The 16,038-nt window shown below is 44.6% G+C and overlaps 1 protein-coding gene across 1 annotated transcript in view; it reads left to right on the top strand.

The window, feature by feature from the left end:
- The window catches only part of PDLIM4 (PDZ and LIM domain 4), a 659,501-nt gene that overhangs the window by 527,199 nt on the left and 116,264 nt on the right, over positions 1 to 16,038 (top strand). The window contains exon 4 of the mRNA XM_069652514.1: positions 2,475 to 2,662. Within this exon, the coding sequence (XP_069508615.1) occupies positions 2,475 to 2,662 (188 nt within the window). The remainder of the gene's footprint in view (positions 1 to 2,474; positions 2,663 to 16,038) is intronic.

Raw genomic sequence — 16,038 nt, forward strand, 5'->3', positions numbered from 1 at the left:
TATGACTGCGCAAGTATACATCTGTTAATTATGGTGTAAACTTCTCATAGAACGTTATTTGATGAAATAAGCACGTCTATTAAAATTAACAAGGAAAAGAATCATTTTTTAAATAACTGATGACAGGCATTGAGCGCACACGAGTGAGGTGTCACCCTTTCATTTCCTGAAACTAATGTAGTTGGCCCACCGTGGTGACATTAAGGGTATTAGCAGATTTTGAGTGGGCCTTGCCGACTCAGGCCCTACCCTGTCTGTGCCCTTGTTATTATCTGAATCCGCTTCTCCAATGAGCGAGATCTGCTTTGGTGTATCTCCAACACATTGCAGCATTCATCCCCTATGGAATCGGTAATGAAACAAATTTCGGCCTCAATTCAGGCCTGCGTAGTTCCTCCTTGAAATGTAAGTCAAAAACAGGGTCATTTTGCTCATTGTGGCGGTAGCAAACAGTGTGCAAAAACATGCGTGAAACCTTTATGCTTTGTATAGATATGTATGGCAGATTGGGGGCACGGATCACAAGATATGATTCTGCCACCACCATTCCATCCACCATACCAATCCAACAGTATCCCCACTGGTTTATAGTGAAAAGGTCGAATGAAAAAAAGTCGAATGTCAAAATCTCGAGAAAAAAAATCTGAAAAAAAAACTGACGTTTTTTATTCGAAATGGGGGGATTCCCCCCAACCCCCCCCTTTTTTTTTTTTTTTTTTTACCCACTTTTTTAATTCCCGGACCCCAAAATAAATATATAATAAAAAAAGAGGGAATTTGACTTTTTTTTTTTCGAGATTTATTTTTCGAGATTATTGTCATTCGACTTTTTTTTCTCGAGATTTTGACTGGATACCATCCCCACCTGTGTGCGATTCTGATTCAGTCAAAGATGTCCTGGATTCCTATGGAATCCGCCTGCATTTAGTGTCTGCTCAAAGCAGGTAGATTCTATGGGAATCCATGTAAATGCCTCCCTGCGTCCGCACCCCAGGGAGGGGATATGTATGATTGTTTGTACTACGCATGCAAGGGAGCCCAGCACCAGGACCAATAATCAAAATGGCCCGAGGGGACTGCAGGTCGGAAGTGCATTTGTAGTCAGCCCTTTATGTGCAATTTGCAAGGGAAGTGACCCCCAGAGGGACCATGAGTGCACTGCAGTAGCAATATTTATTTATTTAAATTTTTTGTAATGCGCCACATGCCCGCAGGCCTCAGGGCGCACAATATACCTATAACTGGCATCACTTGGTTTCTCTTTGGCTCCGTGTGTGCAGTTAACCAGTTCATAAAAAGAGAGAGAGAGAGAGAGAGAGAAAGAGAGAGAGAGAGAGAGATCCAACAAGAGCATGCCCTCTGCCAGAGGAGTGAGCCTAAAGCATAGGGGTGACATGTTGCCTACGAAAATAACCTGCCTCCATCATATTTTCCTGCATAATTTGTCATTTTATGAGACGGAAGCCGAGGAAATTGTGAAATGGAAAACTACAGCAATAGATTTGCGGGCAGGTAGAGCTAGTGTCTGAATGAATGTAATAATTCTTTTTCTGAGTGGTTGTAAATGTCCAGTAGCCCAGCAAGTCGCTCAAGGCTACCGGGGATGTAGTCGTTTTTGGCAGGCAGAGCTGTGGCACGGACCGAAGCTTACACGTCTGCCTGCCCCATATATGCTCAGCCTGCCAAAAAAGTAATGCATCTCCCACGCAATGGGATTTAGATGTTGACGCAATGCTTAGAATTCGTATATAGACCACCGGCTTTTAGCATGAGAAAAGAAAAGCTGGGGGATTCCATGGGCATGGATGTTAAATGCCTCCCACCAGGCCTAAGTGGAGGGAGGCATTTACACTTCTCTGCACTAAGAAGTGCAAAAAGGCGTGTAAACCCAGATCCGCCTGGATTTGCCTGCATTTTTTTAAAAAATGTATTGGAAATGATGAATACTGCACGGAATTGATGGGCGCACCGCTAAGTGCACAAATTACCAGTTTCCTCTCTGTACTTCTCTTAAAAGAAATTAGCTCCTAAATGTTTACACCATGTATTTATTTATTTATTTATTTGTTTGTTTATTTATTTGGCGTGCCATGCTCTGGGGCATCTGGGCACATTTGTTACAGGTACATGTGATACAGGAGGAGCAAATATAAATGATACAAGACATATTATTTACAGTACAATTACATATGATCAATTTTTTAACAGCCAGCCAATGAGTATGGTCATTTGTTTCTTTAGACTTCTTGTGAGAGAAGCCATGATTTAGCGTTTTTTTCTGAAAGGGTGGACCGAGGGTTCTGATCTTAAAGTAGATGCTAGGATGTTCCACAATTTGGCGGCTAACAGAGAGAAGCTACTACCATCTTTTCCAAGCAATGTATTTAGTGTTATTTCTTGCGGACAGTGAAGCATAGGAGGAGTCTGGATGTTACTGACTAGTGTCTGACCATGTCGGTTTCTCCCCCGTGTAGGAGAGCGTGCCTGCTGCGAATGTTCAGAACACCAGGTCAATGCCTGTCTCTCCTGGAGGAAGCCCAAGTGACTGCAGAGCAATGCAAAACTCACCCTACAACAACCCGTCCAGACTCTACACGAACAACAACACAGACTCCAACTTGCCAGCACAAATGAGCGGACTGAATATCGCTTCACCCCAGAGGTATGCACTCTGTTCCACTTGGACGTATTTTGCACACACCTTTTGCATTTGTTGGCATGATTGCTCATTTATGGATCCACGGTTCAAGGCAGGTTTTCTGTAGAAAGTTTTAGATAGCAGCTTGAACAAAACAACTGTCAGATGAATGTGTTATTAAGCAAAATAAAGCTCTGTTCTCTCCAATAAAATGCCTGTATTTAAAATGTGGAAGTCAAACAGGAACTGAAGGTCAAATAGACGGTCAAAAAGAAACAGGACTGGAGCAGTGCTCAGAGTCCATGAGTCGCCTGGTGGGAGTTCCAAAACACCTCACGTTGGTTTGCCAGTGTTCAATGGCAAAAATATCCCTGAACCCACTGGGTGACCATCAACTGAGGTGATATGACTGCAGGTACCAGCCTCCTTGTGCACCAAAAAGCACTACAGAAAACCCAGCCCAGAGCAGGCAGATGGCTGGCGTGATGCCGAAATCGAAGATCACAAGTCTCTACTGTGGGATTCCTGCAGTAGCTTTCTACCAGGCTTGTTCTCAATGCCACAGATGTTTTCACCTGCCATAACTGACTGCCTTAAAATGCGGTAGGCTATCATGGTACTCCTTGCCCGAGACCCCACAGCCATACAAGGGTACACAAACACGTGCAAGCCATTCCCTCTGCCTCATCCCTCCTCCTGCTCCCTCACTCTCCACTCCACCCCTCCCCCCAACACACAGCCTCAACTATGCTCCAGAATGAAGAAATACATACATGTGAGGTAAGTGAAGAAAGGTAGAGTTAAACAAAGAAAGAACATGAAGAGGGAGAACCAGGAATAAATGCAAAAAGGGATAAGGATGTAAAATGTAAAAAAAGAACTAAGGTGCAACAAAGCTCTTGCCAGTGTTGAAAAAAGCAGGTGTTAAAGGGTAGTGAACTTATCAACTTGAGAAGGATAACAGGCTGAGTCGGCCCTGATCAAATTAATACGGGTGACTTGCAGGGAATATAAAGGAAGCCACATAGAGGACAGACAACAGCAGATGTAAATTAGCATGCTCAAGTGGAGAGGAATTGGATAATTTTCCAACAAGGAAGTAAAATAAACAAGGTCAAAGATTATAAGCAACGTTTTACACAGGTACTTTTTTCCAACATGTTTAGTATTGCTGACTTTAAGCAAAATGTATAATATGGGAATGGTTTATTTGTGAATGTATAGTTACACAAGTACTTCAGCTAATATTTAATATCATTTTTATTATTTGCATTACCATTAGTCCCTGAAGAAGGTCTAGTACAGACCGAAATGCATTGGATGATATAACGTTTGCTAATGGCCTCAGAAAGATGTAAATTGATAAATAAACATATCTACACTACAATCAATTGAATCAATGAGTACTTTTTCAACAAGCATTGGGAAATACTAAATACTTAAAAAAAAAAGTTTAAAAAAAAGTTTAGTGGGATATCCACACAGGTCCTTCCAGCAGACTGGTGAAAATCAACCAATCAACAGCATATTATAATTTCTCACCTCCCTAAGCAACGGGGAGGCATCTGGCGACAGGACCAAATACATTATCAAGTACAGATTATTTCAACATTAACAACGTAATGCCCACTCTTTTATTTTTTGGACACTTAGCTATACATGCCACTGAGCAGTATCCGGTCATATTTTCGAAAACGTATTTTCGAAACACCATTTTATCGAAAACATTTTGCTGACATTTTTTTTTAATGTATTCTTTTTTATTTTATGTTTTTTTGGTTCCGTAAGTAAAAAAAAGTGTTAAAAAAACAGGGTTTTGGGGGGAACCCCCATTTCAAAAATAAAATTAAAAAAACATTTGAAATTTTATTTTTTGCCAATTTTGTGCCGACAAAATGTCATTTCGAAAATATGGCATTCGAAAAAATCACTATAAACCCCACTGAGCATGTGGCAGCATGCCATGCCCATGGCTGGTCAGAAGGCATCTGGCCATACCTTTTGAATGCTTATGGTATGGCTGAGCAGGATGGAGGCTGGTCATACCAGTTGGATGATTGGCATTACATGTCACTGAGCATGTGGCACTTTGCCATAACTTTGGCTGGGAATGTGGAGGCTGGCCATACTTGTTGGATGCTTGGTGCTTGGCTGTACATGCCACCGTGAATATATCAGCTAACCCACCCGTGGCTGGGCATGTGGAGACTGGTCACACCTGTTGGATGCTTGGTGTTTGTATGGGCATGGTGGAGACTGGTCATACCTGTTGGATGCTTGGCTATACATTCCACTGAGCATGTGGCAGCATACCCTACCAGTGGCTGGACATATGGATTATGGTAATACTTGTTGGATGCTTGGCGCTTGGTTGTAGATGCCACTGAGCATGTGGCAGCTCGTCATACCAGTGGTTGGGCATGTGGAGGCTGGTAATATTTGTTGGATGCTTGGCTATGTGGTAGCGTGCCATACCCGTAGCTGGACATATGGAGGCTGGTAATACCTATTGGATGCTTGGTTATGTGGTAGCGTGCAATACCCGTAGCTGGACATATGGAAGCTGGTAATACCTATTGGAGGCTTGATGATGTGGTAGTGTGCGATACCCATAGCTGGACATATGGAGGCTGGTAATACCTGTTGGAGGCTTGGTGCTTGGTTGTAGATGCCACCGAGCATGTGGCAGCTCGTCATACCTGTGGTTGGGCAATGGAGGCTGGTAATACTTGTTGAATACTTGGCTCTGCGGTAGCGTGACATACCCGTAGCTGGACATATGGAGGCTGGTAATACCTGTTGGAGGCTTGGTGCTTGGCTGTGGATGCCACTGAGCATGTGATAGCTCCTCATTAGAGGGAACTGGTGACATTTAGTCTGGGCGGAAGGTTGACTTTTCTGGTCCATACTGCAATGGCCCAAGTTCACAGTGCAGAGGCCCCAACTTCCAGGACAAGTAAACCTAATACCAACTCCCCCCCACACACACATTCTCAAGCATATATAGTAGACATTATTGAAATTACTTTCCTTTTATGCAACATATTTTTCAGTTATATTTGTGGTTTCTTAGACACCCGGACCACTGACAATTCACCCCCTTACCAAACATAGTGCAATTATTTTACCAGGATAATATAATTGGTGAAAAGAGAAAGCTGGGATTTGAGACAAGTTATCAGTGTGTTACCGTTTGTAATTTGACAACAGACTACATCTCTGCCCATGTCATCCCATCTTTAGTTTTAGAAAAATGTAAAGAGGTGGCGAAGTTAGATAATTCATTGGTAGAGAAGGGTCATTTCTGAATGGGGGTTGGGGGACTCGGGAGGTATGGGTTTGCTTTCAGAGCCAAGCATGAGCTTACATGGCAAAATACTAATACCTGGCTTCATGCCTCCACAGCCCACAGGACAAAAACATACATGCACTCTGTGTACCCATCGCCACAACGTAAGACCCTCACTTGTCATCCTGCCTCCTCACCAATATGCTTAACATACGTTGTTAATATTATAACTATATGGTAACACTATAGAGTTTAAGCACATTTGAGTGAGGCTTTCTCTACAGAAAGTTAAGGAAAATAAGGCACAGTGATGAAAAGCTATTTACTCAGGATCACATAAAGTATGAAATTTGGAAGGTGGGGATTTGAGCCCTGTAAATGGCACTTTCTTGGAAATATGGCGGCATATTTCAACTCACTGACACAGAGAGAACTGAGAGGGGAATAGGTCTTGGACCTGGTGGTGGAGAGGAAGCATGAGCACCAAATATATTTATGTGTGTTTTCAAATAAGGTGCAGTGTATGTATTTTAATTTCTGTGACTGGGGTAATGTATTTGAGTGTATTGGTGACAGTGTAAAGTGTAGGCGAAAGGATGTAGCTGTGTTCATGTGACTGTATCTATATATTTGAATCTGGTGTGGATTTGCATGTGTGTCTTGTGTTGATCACATAAGTGAAGCGTGTTCTGACGAGACAATGACAAATAATCACAGAGTTAGGGGCTCATTCAGAGTTAGGTGGTATCCATCATATCGTCAGTATTTGGCAAACACTGTTGATTTTCCCATCCACTCAATTCACGGTTTGATCAAATACCATTGGTGGTATTCCATGAGAATACTTGCAGTGGTATTTTAGGTGGACTTTACCTGCACTTTAACAGTGGAGGTAAAAAATCCATACTGGCCCCACATTTTGTAAATCTTTTCTTTTACTGTACATAACCGAAGCATACGCTTGTCCCTTAAATAGAGTGACATTTCTTTTTACAAAGGGCCATGTTGAGAGGAGTGAAAGGTGGGCATCTCTGATTGCCTCCTCTCACCGCCCTACCCATATTATGCATGAAAGGGCCAGAATGTAACCTTTTGTGCCTACAAAATTGAACAATAGTGATATGAGCCACTACTGTACATAATCCATTTCTCCCTTCAGATTGAAGGGAGAAATGGCTGAAAAGAAATGTTAAAAAACCTTTTTACATTACCCCCATCGGAGGTGGTATTTCTGAAATAGCACTAGAGGTATTCCAAATATGCCACCTCTGTTGGCAATAAACCCCAAGTAGAGCGGATTTTCAGAAATACCGCTGTCATAGCTGGTAACTTTCTTCAGCGTTATTAAATAATCTGCCAAACTCTGAATGATCCCCTTAGTTTGTAGTCTTCTAATAATTAACACCTGAATCTTACATCTTTCTGTGTGTATATCAACTGCGTCCAACAGTAAGTACCACCAACAGTCCAACAGCTATTAATCTCTTTTTCTGTGAACACACTGGTGATCAAGAAACGTACCAGAACATAGGGGAAGCATTCGTTCAGAGTCAAACGGCAGACAAACCCTTCTAAAATATGGACTCTTCCTTCCTTGGCAAGTAGGTGTTGCGAAAAAATGCTGAGGATTGCAACAGAACGAAGGTGTATGATGCCAACATTACCATTCAGTGTCCCCCTTGCCAGTCCACCCAGCTTGTCATACCTGTGGCTGGGCATGTGGAGGTTAGTAATACTTGTTGAAGACTTGCTGCCTGGCTATACATGGCACTTGGCATGTGGCAGCTTGCCGTGCCTGTGGCTGGGCATAAGGAGGCTGGTCATACCTGTTGGATGCTCAGCTATTTGGTAGCATGCCATGCCTTTAACTAGACATATGGAGGCTGGTAATATTGGGTGGATTCTTGGTGCATGGCTATTCTTGGCATGTGGCAGCCTGCCATGCCCGTGGCTGGGCATGTGGAGGCTGGTCACACCAGTTGCATGCTTGGCGCTTATCTATACATGCCACTGAGCATGTGGCAGCATTGCACACACGTGGCTGGCTATGAGGCTGGATATGATAGGCATGCTCACATGGGGGATATAATGGGAGATGTGTGAGAGTGGGCAGTCTGTGGCAGTCCCTCTCAGTCCTGTAGTCTTTCTACTGTGACTACTACTTTTTTTGGCGCTTTTTCTACGAAGACTATTGTCTGGAGCGAAGCGGAGCGGTGTGAGAGTGGGCAGTCTGTGGCAGTCTAATGGCAGCTGGGGCGGATGGCGGCGAAACTCTGGACTCCCGACTCAATACATCTTGCTTGGATGAGGAGCCAGGCAGGCTGTGAAGCTCTTGCCCTGACAACGCCCCTCCAAACTTTCCTACAATAACACCTCCCACAAACAAGCCCCCGATACCCCAAGTTGGTACCGTAGCCATCACAAGCTCCTTAAAGCGGCCGGGAGGCATGTTACAGAACCTTCCGGCAAAAAGAGCTGCCAAACAACCTTTGGTGCTGCGTAAACAAAAACAAAAACAACTGCCAACGGGCTGGTTTCAGCCCACGTCGGGACTCACCTTGCCAGCAGAGGCTGCTTGTACCACGGACCAGATGGCGGGGGCCCCTGGAGAGACACTGGAATTCGCGATGCACCCAGGAGAATGTGGACCCGTGGTGCCCTTGCCCCTCCTCGTGGAAGGCATGGAGGAGCCGTCCCTCGAAAGAGGGGTGGCCACCCATGCCGGAGGCCGGGGGGGGGGGCTGTGGGTAGGCAACGCGGGCTCTCAAGCCGCTACCTTGAAAGGGCACGAGCCGGCAGAGGAGCGGATCCGGACCGAAGCTATCAGCCATCAGACTTCCGACGAGCAAACCAGTGAATCCGGGGCGGCTATGACCTTAACCTTCCTGGAAACTGGTGTAGCCACCCCACAGCGCCATCTGGTGGCTGCCGATGGTAATGCGACGTCACCTGTTATTACAAGTGCACAGATCCACGACCCACCGGCAGCTATACCTGTCACACAGCAGGGCCAGCCTGCTTCGACTAAAAATATTGGCTCAAGCAAAGCATCGGTCCCCGAAGAGGACCCCAAAGAATAAGCTCGGCCTCACCGCCATATTCCAGCCACTTTTGAACTTCTACCAACTGCAGAGGCTCTAGAAGCTCTTGACACATCCGAATGAAGAAGGGAGGAAAGCAGAAATGAAGGAGGGAGTCATGCAAGGCCCTCCAACTTGCCACCGCACAGCATTCCTTCCCACCTGATCACCAAAAAATTTGATCTCCCGACGGCCAACAAGAGATCATCTATAAAAAAAAACTCAATAAAAAGGGCCCCTCGCCAAACCCATCTACAAGCACACGCCTAGAAAACTCCTTGAAACATATTTTCCAAAGGCAAGCTAAAAGAAAGCAAAATGGGCTAGGCGAAATCTCGGACACTAACCTATTCGAAGCACTTCTCGAACCCTTGTTCACTTCTTCAACACCTCATCCAACAAGTGCACCTACCACTTTGGATCAATTTCCTGCACCAACGGTACCTATCACTTCGGATCAAGCCCCTCCACCAACGGCAAAAGAACAAGGAAGAGAAGCTATTAACCTTATGCCAGCGGTTCTACCACCTATCACTGAGACACAGGGGGGGGCGGGCCCAGCTAACCCCTCCAGTGCCGAATCTGGCCTCACAACCAGAGCACTCCCTTGTGGACTCACCGTTTCAGCACACTGACCAAGCTAGCCGATATCCATCTGGATGCCCGGCACTTCTAGCACAGACTGGCTCTATAGGTCTGTCATCAATACTTACAGGTCCAGCGCATAAAAGCAATTTTCGACCTCAGGGCACGCCAATTTCATCAATTCCAACTCATGACCAGAGGAAGTCTGATAAAGCCCCCACCTGCACTGTGGCACATGCTTCTAGTTTCACCCAAGGGCCAACCAAAAGGAAGGAGCAAGATCGGGAGGCTTTTGTGGGTTCACCTCCCTTGTCTGCTGTGCCTCATCTTAAAGCGCAACAAATTCTTCGGCCGTGGCCGCCTAAATCACCACCAAGACTTTCTGCCAACATAAGATTAAGTGATGCATCTTATAACAACCCGAGAGACACTCCTTCCAAGAAAATTGACATCGTGTCCATCATGTCTTTTGTGACTATTGCACTCACCTTTTTGCAAGTTATATGAGACAATCAACAACTCTTTAAAAGATCAGACATCCATCTTTGCGATGATGAACTCAAAACTCATCTATCTGGAAGGCTACATCAACGCCCTCGAGAGACTGAGAAACAATCCAGGCACTATGTCCCATACGTGCCGACCCGACTCCTCTGAGACCCCCAGTGACATCATGAAAACTATGAATCAAGGGTCAAAGGTGGACTCAAGCTCTCAAACAGAAGCTCAAGAAACATTCCGGGTGGAGGCCTCCAAGATGGATTGTGGAACAAGACCAAAATCTTCCTCCAACTGCTCTGCGGGCGATGCCAGTTTATCGCTAACTAGACCTCACCGACCGTCTAACAATCCCAGGGATAACGACGTGATGTGCTTGGACGATACGCCTTCGCCTAAAGAAAAAAAAGGAGCAAGGTTAACTCAGGAGAAAAAAGCACCACAAACGGCTCGGGTGGTGGCCAACAACAACATCTCGACGACGGGAAGCAAGTCTCAGGCCTCTTCTCTACAGGTGTGCCTCAAAACAGCCCCTAGGTTTAAGCCAACGGCACCTCCACATAAACCCATACAATCATCTGAGGGTACTCCTCAATACAAAAATCTAAAATCGGGGGCGGAGGCCACAGACTCTAAAGAAACCTTAAGGCAGCAGGCCCCATTCGAACTCAATCCCCATTCTCCCAAATCGATAAATGATTTTCACAACCACAAGAAGCTGATGGACTTAAGCCAACATCTTGACGCCAGTGACGACAGTCATCTAGAAGCGGTTGTTCTCCACTCTCCCAGTGAGACGCCCTTCCTCCAAACTGCCACCTGAGATCTTTCAAGCTTTCTCTCGTTGAGCGATCGCTTTAAAGATTTGCGGAATAACCCAGTGTCTTGACCCATCAAGCATAATGAAGAGCGCACACAACATGGCCCTCTGCCAGATCCATCTGCTCGACGGCCTCTGACCAAATATACTTCGAGGGTCCACACGCAAAGACAAACAGATCACTCGGACAAGGCTGTTAATAACATCCACATCCAGCATAGACAACCTCACCAGGATAATGACGTACATTTGAGATCCTCTCATAAACCTCAACAGCAGAAGCCATCTATTCAAGAGCATCATAAGCAGAGGCTGAGCCCTTCCTTCAAATTGCGTCAACACACAGGCAACCAAAAATACCTAGTGCTAAATAGACGCACAGTGATGTCCTTGATTCACAGCATCTCTGCTTTAAGAGAAATCAAATCAGAAGACTATAAAACAGTGGAACCATCCCACGAAGGGCAAAAGGCCTCCTATTTTCTCTGTACTACATCTGACGAAGTGGTCACTCTGTTGGCAAAGGCAATGGACGTGATGCACAAACAAGGATTCGAACTAACACGTCTCAAATCAGATAGAAACAAGCACACAGTCCTTAAGGATCGAGGTCTGGAAACTACACAAACCGCCTTACAAAAGCTTGAATCGCTACCAAGGCAAAGGACCGCACTCAGGTTCCTCGTCAGGCTATAGATCGGACGCTGCTCAGTCATCGTCCCAAAGGGAAGACCCAACACTTTCTTCAAAAACTCACCCAATACCCAGCAGGATACCAGGAGAGGAACAGAAGGGGGCCCCCTGCAGACCTGACCTTCAGTCCCAAACATGGTCGTGGCTTCCGAAAGCCCTTTCAACCCGTCTTCACAAATAGCCACCACCACATGCCACTACTTTTAAAGACCCTCAGTTACTTTCCTTAGCCAGCTGGAACACAAGAGGGTTCCTTCACCTAACATCCCCAGGCGACATCAACCTAGTGGGATATGACATTTTATGCTTACAAGAACTGTGGCTGAAATTAAAACCAACGCTTGATGGATTTGAAATTGCTTTCTCATTGGCACTGACGGGGGAAAAGGGCAGGCCTTCTTCGGGACTCATAATCGCAGTTCGGATGGGCAGCGGCTTACAAATAGTCAAAACAATCTTGAAGTCCTCATTCGTCCTAGCGGTCCTCATCTCATGGCTCCACAAAGAGGTTGGCGCAGAATCTTTTACGCACACATACCTGTTGGTTATGTCCATCTACTGGAACCCCAAGCCAATCCAAAGTGAATTACTGTTTGACCTAGTAACAAACACGCTGGACTCCGTATACTTGGAGCTGGGAGCTTGTGAGGTCATCATTTGTGGTGACCTTAACATCAAATGCCCTATGGATTTTCCCGACTTTGCAGAGTCTTCATCATACCAAGCGTGCCTACGGGGAAAGAAGTGGTCCAAACTGATGTCATCAAGACAACTTTTCAATACAGCAACTACGCTACCCGACACTACTAACATACCAAAGTGGAAGCGTGGTTTGGCTTACTCAACCATCGATTACATCTTCGCCTCACAACATCTCCTTGCTCGTCTGACTGAATTCAGCATTCAACAGACAACTCAAAGTGACCACAATCTCCTGCTTATAAAATGGTCATCAGTAAAACCAACGAATACTCATTATCTGGGAGCAGTCGAACCGTAAAGCAAAGGAAACCGGGTAAGGGTCACCCGGGCGAACATCTGTGATATCACAGCCTCTTATGGAAGCAGAGGAAACTACCTCGAGGTGGACTACAGACCGCTCCCGGAACCCTACAGACCAGCCATTACTGGCGCAAATGATTCCAACTCGGAACCTCTGTGTCATACACACACATTCAATGCCTTGCTGGTGGCGAAGCGCAATATGCTCCGTAGAGCCAAAAGAACTGCTGCACGACACAACACAGCTACCAACAGAATCTATGCAATTGAGGCAACAAGATCTTATAAAAACTGGCTAAGATCACATCGGCTTGCTCTCTACCAAAAAGATTCCGAGGCCATGTTGGAGCAAATCAAGAACAGCAACTCTAGAGACTTTTGGAAGCTGATCAACCCACGGAGCAAATACTCAGAGTCATTGCTGTCAAACAGTATTCAGGAGTCAACATGGATACATTTTTACTCATCACTGTTTAGCTCCCCAGACGCGCTTCCTCTAACTGCTTGGCCACAGGCATCTGCTCCCTCTGTCGACCTCCATGAGAAAACAGACATATTGCGTTCAATAACCAAGCTGAAGAATTCAAGGGCACCAGGGCCTGACGGCCTCTCCAACGAAAACTTAAAATCTGCTCCAGAAGACTGGGCAAACCTACTGAGCTTGATTTTCAAAAGATGCTCGACATACACCAGGATCCCGCCTACTTGGACCTCTGCAGTAATTATTCCAATATTCAAAAAAGGAAGAAAAGACGACCCAAGGAACTTTCGCCCAGTGGCTCTACTTGACATCATAGGGAAGGTTTATGGCTCCTTACTCCTGGAACACTTCAACTCATGGGCCTTTACAATCCGGGTCTAAAAAGGGAATAGGAACCAGCATCAATATGTTCCTACTGAGCATACTAAAATCAAAGGTCCTGGAAGGGAATCAGAAATTATACCTAGCATTCATTGACCTTACCCAGGCTTTTGATTTGGTTAACAGAAGAAAACAGTCCACTGCCGAAGCTAGGTCACTAGAAACTTCTCTCACACGGCACATGCTACTACATTCCCCACTCAATAAACCTGGCGCCGCCTCTACAACGGGCTCCACAGTGCAGGAGCGAATGGCGAGCACCTCTCATTCAATTAACCCATAGCCATAGCAGTTTCAGACGGTTCGGGTAGTGCTGGAAATAGAGAAGAAAATACTTGGGGAACTCTGCCCTCCTTGGGCCCGGGAGCTGGACCGAAGGGCTTGCCCCAAGGCCAGGTGACACAACTCAGTGTCTCTTCTTGGGGTTCAAGACTGTCGATTTGCATGCAAGCAAAGAGTGTGTTGGGAACATACGAATTCCCACCATTTTCAGTTTCAAAGATGTCTGTAGTAGTAATTCAGCAAGAAACTATTTTAAACTAGTAATCTAAGTTTGTATTGGTCACCAATACTCACCCTAACAAATTATTTAAGTTGCAATACATATATGCCATTGACAGCATGGGTGGAGCAGTGTAGTCACATACTAAAATGTTTGGGCACAACAGAACATTATGTTTGAGATTTCGAATGAACTTAATGTACACTAAAGAAGTCCTAATATCTGGCAATCAAGGGGGCTTTATAGATGAAGGGTGCTGATTATTGCAGCACCGAACCCCATTCAGCTCTACGCTGAGAGGTTTAAGAACAACCTATTTAGGTGGTTTTATGTGGAAAAAAACCTCTGTAAGTAGTGATGTATGGTGGCATTATATGAGTGGGGGTGAAGACTTGAACATGATTTTTGCTTGATTTTTGCTTCAACCAAATATTTAGATGATGTGTTTACAAAGCGCATTAAAAAAATAAGATAAGATGAACTAACACAGAAGGTTGTGATAATGCATGGTTTTAGAGATTAACAAAATATGGATATATTAAGTGTTTTAGTGGTTTTTAACTTTTGATATTAGGAATTGGGGTAATATTTGTCCAATTGTAATATTGTGTATTGATAAAGTGATGGATGGTAAATGTTTGAAATAAACTAAATACCAATAATATATATATATATATATATATATATATATATATATATATATATATATATATATATATATATATATATATATATATATATATATATATACCATTTGTTTCAGCCTTGAATCAGGCTGTGGTGCGTTGCTTGCTTCTGCATCCGTGTTTGTTCTTAGTTGTGTGTATTTTCAGTTTATTAAAGACTCCTTTTTTTTTAGAATGTTAGTTGGTCATTGTTTTCTTTTGGTACCACAGTACTAATACTAATACTGTTTGGATGCGTCTGTCACTCACCCAAACCCAGTATAGGCTGCCCTCAGTCCATGTTACCCCAAAAGATGAAAGAGGTATGCCTGTCGGGATGTGCCTATTTCAAGGTTTTGGTTGAGATCATTGCTGGTTTAGTAGTAGAGGAGGATGAGTAGGAGTTATTCATAACTTATCCCTGTGCTACTGCAGAGCCGTAGTCATTACGTCACAAGTCCAAATCATGGTTGATATTTGGAAGCCCTTTTGGAAGGTTTGCCTGGAGTACCCCAAAGTGTTGGCTAGGAAAGGGTCATGGAAACCTTTTTGGTACTGACTGCTGTTGTCCCTGGGTTTTTTTTCTTTTGTAGGTAGAGTCTTTGCTTTGACAGTCGGGTGAGCAGGGACTTCCAGCTGCATTGTCTTGGGTCCTGGTGCTTTTGAAAGCAGAGGATTGAAGCAGACTAGAGGAAGGTGAGAATAGGAGATTAGAAGGCGGACAGATGAGAGACAGGTAGGGTAAAATAAAGAGCAGGATGTTGATGGGACCAATGGGACGAAGAGAGAGCGAAGGAGGAAAGAGAGTGCAAGTAAGGAAGTAAGAAATGAACATTTGATAAAGAGACAGAGTGAGGGAAGATTTTGGAGGGAGAAAGGGCTTGAGGTGGGGGAGAGGTGTGAATGAAAGATTGCATAATGAAATGAAGGAAAAGTACCGGAAATAGAGAAGTGGATGAGTTAGAGCGAGAAAGATCATGGAAGAAGAGAAAGAGGAAGGACGGAGGGAAAATAAGTGATAGAGAAGAAAGAGATAGAAAGATAATGTGATGAGGGATAGGAGGAGAAAGAAAGTAAAATGTTTTACCATAGTGGAACATATAGAAATATGTGAAAAACACTACATTTTAATTGCTTAAAAAACATGTACAATGAGAACTAAACCTGAAGCAAAATCCTGTAGAATTCTGAGCAAGAACTCTGGGCGGGGACTGAGAGCACCTTGTGAAGCCTAGGCGAGGACTTTGCAAATTCTCCATACATCCCCTCTGCTTGCAACTGCTTGAGGGACGTTTGGCAACCACAAAATAATGACCCAGGAGTATTGGTCTGGTGACCTTCCATCCTGCACCGTCCGGCATTGTCTTCATCTCCAAGCTGTCACCCACTCCTTATGGAGCGAAA

The sequence above is a fragment of the Ambystoma mexicanum genome, chromosome 3p (assembly GCF_040938575.1).
Source record: "Ambystoma mexicanum isolate Mex_15411 chromosome 3p, UKY_AmexF1_1, whole genome shotgun sequence".
Taxonomy (NCBI): domain Eukaryota; kingdom Metazoa; phylum Chordata; class Amphibia; order Caudata; family Ambystomatidae; genus Ambystoma; species Ambystoma mexicanum.